This window comes from Cucurbita pepo, unplaced genomic scaffold, assembly GCF_002806865.2.
Source record: "Cucurbita pepo subsp. pepo cultivar mu-cu-16 unplaced genomic scaffold, ASM280686v2 Cp4.1_scaffold000150, whole genome shotgun sequence".
NCBI classification, from domain to species: Eukaryota; Viridiplantae; Streptophyta; class Magnoliopsida; order Cucurbitales; family Cucurbitaceae; genus Cucurbita; species Cucurbita pepo.
The window spans coordinates 4,701-11,905 of record NW_019646441.1 but is presented as its reverse complement, the minus strand read 5'-3'; the positions used below and the strand labels follow the sequence as shown (position 1 = coordinate 11,905).

The 7,205-nt window shown below is 36.1% G+C and overlaps 1 protein-coding gene across 1 annotated transcript; it reads left to right on the top strand.

Moving 5' to 3' along the window:
- The first annotated feature begins 534 nt into the window (after nucleotides 1-534).
- Nucleotides 535-2,094, top strand: LOC111784071 (E3 ubiquitin-protein ligase PUB22-like). Its single transcript, XM_023664897.1, has 2 exons — nucleotides 535-945; nucleotides 1,297-2,094. Exons 1-2 carry the CDS (start codon nucleotides 535-537, stop codon nucleotides 2,092-2,094), a joined length of 1,209 nt encoding a protein of 402 aa, XP_023520665.1.
- Nucleotides 2,095-7,205: the final 5,111 nt, after the last annotated feature.

Sequence of the window (7,205 nt, the reverse complement as noted above, 5' to 3'; positions counted from 1 at the left end):
TTTCCACCTCATTGATCATTATAATCCTTCTTGACTTTTGAACTTTCATTAACTTCTTCTCTCTCCTTTTGAAAAGGTCTTCTCAATTACTCGAGAAAACAATCTGACTTACAATTTTATAACACGATATTTAAAAAAAAAAACACGTAGATTCAGAATCCAATTGCTAGTTAGACATATAAGCCTATGTTCAATTGCTACTTAATTAGTTTACATGAAATCGATATTAGGGTCGATAAATTTGGACAAATTATTCAATGGGACTATCAGTATATGGCTACTTCTTAATAACCGTGAGATATAAATCTAAAAATACGTTTGTCCTCTAATCATCATTAAATACAAAAAATGAAGCACGTTGACAATTTCTATCCTCCACCGGTCAACTACATTTTTTTCGGTTCGGTTGACTCGAATTTAAGAGGGTAAACTCCCCAACCTCCTTCAGTCACATCTCCATCTCATTATAAAACCCTCATAACCCATGGCAGCTTCAAGCTCACAAAACAGCAACCTTTGTTGAAAGGTTCATCCATGGCGGTCGAGGTTCCTTCAGACTTTCTATGCCCGATATCTCTACAAATCATGCGAGACCCGGTGACAATCTCGACCGGAATCGCGTACGATAGAGAGAGCATAGAGAAATGGCTGTCATCCTACAAAAACCGACATGTCGTTGTCCCGAGCTGCCCCGTGACAAAGCAACCACTGAGCGAGTTGGATTTGACGCCGAACCATACGCTCCGTCGACTGATTCAAGGGTGGTGCAGTCTCAGCACGGGCGACGGGGTGGAGCGGATCCCAACCCCTAAAGGGGAGGTTGATAGAGGGGAGGTTGTGAAGCTTGTTAAGGAGGCAATGAGATGTGGGAGCTCAAGGCTTGAGTGCTTGAAGAGATTGAAAGCTATTGTGGTTGAAAATGAGAGGAACAAATTCTACTTGCAGGCAAGCTTACATGCTCACAACAACTCCATCCTTACATGTTCACGTCGGTTGGAGTGGGGAACGAAACATTTTTTATAAGGGTGTGGAAACCTCTCCGACACATTTTAAAAACCTTGAGGGAAAACCCGAAAGGAAAATTTTAGTTTATTTGAACCCAACTCAATTCAAACAGTTCATAACCTAATCAATCGCTCGTACGTCGGTTTGAGTTGATCAAGTTTTTCAAGTTATCGAATTTTTTTAGCATCGTTATAGAAAATTGCTACGTGAATTGATTTTCAAATGATTTCATAAAAAATTACTTTCGAACTCGAAACTCGTTCTTATTATTTCTCGTCGGTGATAATGTAGGAGGTTGAGTCGATGGAGTTCTTAACTTCCGTCTTAAACAACAACGATGAATCCGTGATAGAAGAAGCCATAGAAATCCTTTCAAACACCAACTTACCCACCACTCTCCTCAAACACCTCCTAACCCAAAACCCTAATCTCATCCAAACCCTAATCTCCATAATCACCATAACCAAAACCTCCATCTCACGCGCCGCCGCCATAGCCTTCCTCAGCTCCCTCTACACCATTTCCGACCAAACCCACAAAACCTTCACACAAGACACTCTCTTCATCCACCTCACACGAGCCTTATCCGACCAAATCGCCACCAACCCATCTCTCCAAATCCTCCTCCACTTGGCCCCACATGGCCGGAACCGCTTCAAAGCCGTCAAACACGGCGCCGTTTTCCACCTCATCGAGCTGCTTTTGAGCTCCTCTATTCCACGTGAGTGTGAGCTGGCCATGGCCACCTTGGACCGCCTTTGTGAATGTGCTGAGGGACGAGTTGAGCTGCTTCGGCACGGCGGCGGGGTTGCCGTGGTGGCTAGGAAGATTCTCAGAGTGTCGAATTTGACGAACGAGAAGGCGGTGAGGATTTTGTACAACGTTTGTAAGAACAATGTTGGGAATTTTGGAGTTTTTGAGGAGATGGTGGTGGTTGGGGCTGTGGGAAAGCTTTGTGCTGTGATTGAAGTTGGTGGGAGCTTGAAGATGATAGAGAGGGTCAAGGTGATTCTTCATTTGATTCAACGTGCTTTCGATGGTTCTACTAAATGCGTTATCGTAGTCCCTCGGAGATTTGATCGAGTTTGAATGTTTAAAAATACGGACCTACGTACTTGAATTGCTGGATTCAATCGATTTTAGTTAATATAAAAAATGACTCAGTATTTAGTTAGTGGATCGGCTTGGACGATAGTATGTATATTTTCGATCGTGACTGATTCACGAGTGGTTTGTGGATTAATGATATTTGTTAGGTTTGGATTTTATTACTTTTTTGAATATATATTTAATAACTTAAATTTGATGGATTCAATTATTTATAGACGATATGATATTTATTTGGTTAAGGTTGAAAATGGCCCAAAAATAAAATAAAATAAAAAAGAAAAATCTTAAGAGGACTCAATTGTAAAACATTAATAAATTCGACGACGGTACGTAGAAGGTTCGAGATGACCTGTAGAAATTCTACGGGGGTTTATAGCCTATGTTGGATTAACTCTATTTGAAGTGGCTCATTTTATATGGTAGAAGTCGAGTTATGAACAAGAATTAATCATATTTTTTTCTTCAAAATACTTTAAGTCCGGTGATAAGTAGAAATGTCTATTTTACCGACTGGGACCCACTCTCCATTAGATAAATGGGGTCAGAGACAGGGTTATATTTCTCGTTCCCATTCGACTTAATATATATATATATATATACTCTTTTGCTGCGTTAGAATAATGAATTAGCGTAGATTTTTTTTTAATTGTTGAAACCATATTATAATAAAATTTGAATTTTTAGAAATGATGTTCGAATAATATTATATGTATGTCTGCTTATGAAATACGATAGAATTGAGATGTAACCTTATTTTCTGGATTAGTTAAGTTGACTCGATTAAATCTCGGAACCATATATATATATATTTTTTTTTTTTTTTTTTGGGTTTTTAGTTGTTTTCTTTTTGGGCCATGGACTAAGTTTTTGAGTTTTCTTTTGAAGCCCAATTCGTATCAACAAAATCATAAAATAGCTACTCGTGATTGACTCATCAATAGTTCTAATATCACGGGCTAACAATAACTTCATTCGAGGTATACAAGTCACACTCCTGAAACTTCAGATATAACATTTTCAATTTCATCAAAAACAAGTTTATAAACATGAGATCTCATCTCAGTTGGAGAGAAAAACGAAACATTCCTTATATGGGTATGTAAACCTCTCTCTAACATATGCGTTTCCAAAACGGTGTGATTGACGACAATACGTAACAAGCCAAAGCGAACAATATCTATTAACAGTGGGCTGACGACGACAACAACACGTAACACAATATTTACTCGTAACCTAAATCAGTGAATAACCAAGATATAGACTAACTATAACTATAACTATAACTATGACAATAATGGATTAAATTACGTATCGTTTAGTTGCTATTTTCTGGTTATTTATCTAAATTATACTGAAGTTATAGGTGTATCGATGAACGTTTGGTTGCTTGCAAGTTAAGAATCGAAATAGTATGAAGTTGAGATAAAGAGAATATGAAGTTTTTGAGTGGGAATAAAAAGAGAGAAAGAGAACCATATTAATTGGTTGGTCTCCTTTTTTCAAGACATTTGTTTATTGTGGGGATGAAAAAGCAAAGGATTTGAAATTCAAAATGGAAAATTCAAAAAAATAAAATAAAAAGGAGTTTATACCAAATTACGTGTCACTCATCGATACGTTGCGTTTTGTTTGCAAAGTCTTGAATTGCCATTTTTGTAAACACACCACCTTTCCTCAATCTTTTGCAATTCTACCAATTTTTGGATAATGAAATAAAAGTTTTTATTGCCTTTTTAATTATTTTTATTTTTATTTTTTTAAAATAAAATAAATAAAAGAATTATTCCATTTTTAAACAAATTCGAATTTTAATTTGGAAGTTTTCGAGGTTTATTCGTTTACGATCATCCACTTTTAAAATGTTTGGTTGTGAACCGATTTGGGTTAGGTTCGTATACCCAAGTCGACTTGTAACGATCCAGATCCACCCATTTTTAAAATGTTTGGTCATGAACCATGTTTGGTTGTGAACTGATTTGGGTTAGGTTCGTATACCTGAGTCGACTTGTAACGACTCAGATCCACCGTTAGGTGATATTGTCCTCTTTGGGTTTTTCCTTTCGAGTTTCTCCTTAAGCTTTAAAACGCGTCTGCTAGGGAAGGTTTCCACACTCTTATAAATGATGTTTTGTTCTCCTGTTCAACCAATGTGAGACATCACATGACTAAATGCTATTTATACTCAAAGCGAATATTAGTACACTGTTCGATATCTAACTTTGATACCATTTGTAATGACTGAAACCCATTACTACACAGATATTGTCATATTTGAACTTTTCCTTTCGAGCTTCCTCTCAAGGTTTTTAAAATAGACGGAGAGATTTTCACACCGAATGTTTCGTTCTTCTTTCAATACGACGTGGGATCTCACATTTTATCTATGCTTACTTATTTTTTTATTGGAATTATGTTGTTACGTAATTAATTTATAAAGTAAATTATTATAAAATATAAAATACAAAGATTAAATATTCTTATGAAATAATAATATATTATTACTTTACAAGGAAGGTGTGACATAAAGTCTTATGAAATAAGCCAAAATAATAATAATAATAATAATAATAATAATAATAATAATAATAATAATAAAAGAAATTTCTATAAAGTGATCACAATTATGATATAAAGGTTAATTACGTAAGGTATCTCTTTTAAAAGTTGCCTTTTAGCATTCATAAAGTTTAATACTAATTAATTTGCATTCGAGTATTTCAAAACACGCAGTAAGTGATCTTATTACTAGAATCGAAAAATACAAACACGTGCAACTATGTTTCATGTTTATAGTCTCAAATTTCATTCTCAGGTCGGTTTCGATACATAAAACTTCTCTATACACGTCTCGTACACATATACGTGAACCCACTAAGTGGATACCTTCTTCATATGATGATGCACGACATACATTATTTACGAGACTAACTGTGAGATCCACATCGGTTGGTGAGGAGAACAAAACGTTCTTTATAAGAGTGTGAATACCTCTCCCGACACATTTTAAAAACCCGAAAGAAAAAGTCCAAAGAGGATAATATCTGCTGACTATGGGATTGGGCAATTACATTAACATACATGTTACACAGGAATACTTATATGGGTGGATTCATGAATCAAAACAAAGTTGTTCGAGAAAATAATAATAAAATATGTAATGGTTTATAAATAAAGTAAAGTTATAAATTAAATTATTTTTTAAAAAGCTTTGGAATTATGAATATGATACTCATAAATGGAGAATTACAGATGTCAGCAAGCAATAAATTTTAAATACCACTTCTTAAAATAAAATAAAAAAATAATAATTAATTTTCCAATTAATTTCTTTTATTTTTAAAATTTATTGTGTGATTTTTCTACTTTGGGATGATATCAACTTTTTAAGCTAAAGTGATTCTCAAATGAGTGGGTATCATCCCTAAATTGGATTCTTGCTCTTTTTATCTCCAAAAATTTCACGTTTTTATTTTTTATTTTTTATAAATCGTTCAAACTGTGTTATGGGTAAATTTTTTAAGTTAGCCAACGCACGGTAACCAGTATTCGAGGTTGAGGTGCTACTCAAATAACTGTGTACCATGTAGGGGACAACAGGGTGAGTGTTAGCCTACTCGTCATCCATGGGGGTTAGCTGGTGAACCCATCCACGGGTAATGAAGTCGCGTAAGGTTGTCTCGATATACGCTAGTTCCATTGGTTACTTGCATGATCAACACGGATCCTCTGTTCTGGGTAACCACTAACTACCCCATGATCTATGTCTAACCACAGGACATGTCCACTATTTAGTCACACATTCCTAACTAGCCTCATGTTTAGTGCCATAGTATACTAGAGTGACAAGGGAAGTGAAAGCCCCTCATATACTATATTGGTTGCTACCTGCTTAGGAGGCTACCTTTGTTCTCCATAGTTTCTGTGGTGGTTTTCTAGGTCTCTAGAGTGGTTTGATGATCTTGATAAGTTTTCATGTTTCCTATCTTTTCAATTTTGATCAATGAAGAGCACTAGGGGTCTTACCCTTTAATCATCACGCGCCTACACACGCGCAAGGAGGTTCTGCATGCGTTGTGGGTGGATAGGCACGCTCTTAGCCTGCCACGTATCGAGTTCTGATTTGTTAATGCATCTCCCACGACTTGTTTGTTCAACCGCGCACCATCACCCAGTGCTTGACACGTGTTTCTTCCTTCTTTAGTTGCGTACCACTGATCACTATCTGACACTTCCATATTCATCCCATTTTTCATAGATTCAACGTATTTTTTTATGATTTTCATAATTTTTCCTACATATCTCGAATCAACTTAGTTTCTCAATAACAAAATACTAAAAATTTAGAACTTAGTTCTAAGTAAAGTCTCACGTGTGAATGAAAACTAAAATCAAGAACCTTCCGATCTTCCTCGCTTCTTAATAGAATTGAGTGATTCAGAAGTCTAGAATAGATGTACTTAACGGACGAAGAAATTCGAATGAAATTTCAGCTCCAAACTGTATCTTACTTTTCTCTCTCGAAAAACCCTACACCTAGTTACAATTATTTGGGAAAAACATCCTTAAAACTGGTTACTTATCGAGGAATCCTATGAAATGGAATCTTGTTATTGCAACCAAGTGTTGGAAAAGAAGAAAACCACTCAATGAGCCTACTTTACCAAAGCATCTCTTCTCCCCTTCCCTACCAAATCACCAAATCCATTTGGAGAGTAACACTAGGCTTCCAACACCACCACCATTGTTAGGAGGGAACCAAATGATACTCGATCGATAAGATTCTCCTCTAAATTTTTAAAACGCGTCTGTCCAAGTCCACTACTGCTAGCCGATATTGTCCTCTTGGGGCTTTCTCTTACGAGTTTCCCCTCAAAGCGTGTTTTGTTCCCCTCTCCGACCAATGTGGGATCTCACAATCCACCCTCTACTGTTCCCCTCTCCAACCAATGTGAATCTCACAATCCACCCCCTTCGAGGTCAGCGTTTTTGCTGGTACATTGCTCGGTATCTGATTTTGATATCATTTGTAACATATAAGTCCACCCCTAATAGATATGAGAAACTATCATTATTTTTATTGTTTATAAATA

Bases quoted from the DNA above. Each gene is read 5' to 3' on its own strand.
- LOC111784071 (XM_023664897.1), top strand. From the start codon at position 535: ATGGCGGTCGAGGTTCCTTCAGACTTTCTATGCCCGATATCTCTACAA. The intron at 946-1,296 runs GCAAGCTTACAT...GTGATAATGTAG, and splicing joins GGAACAAATTCTACTTGCAG to GAGGTTGAGTCGATGGAGTT.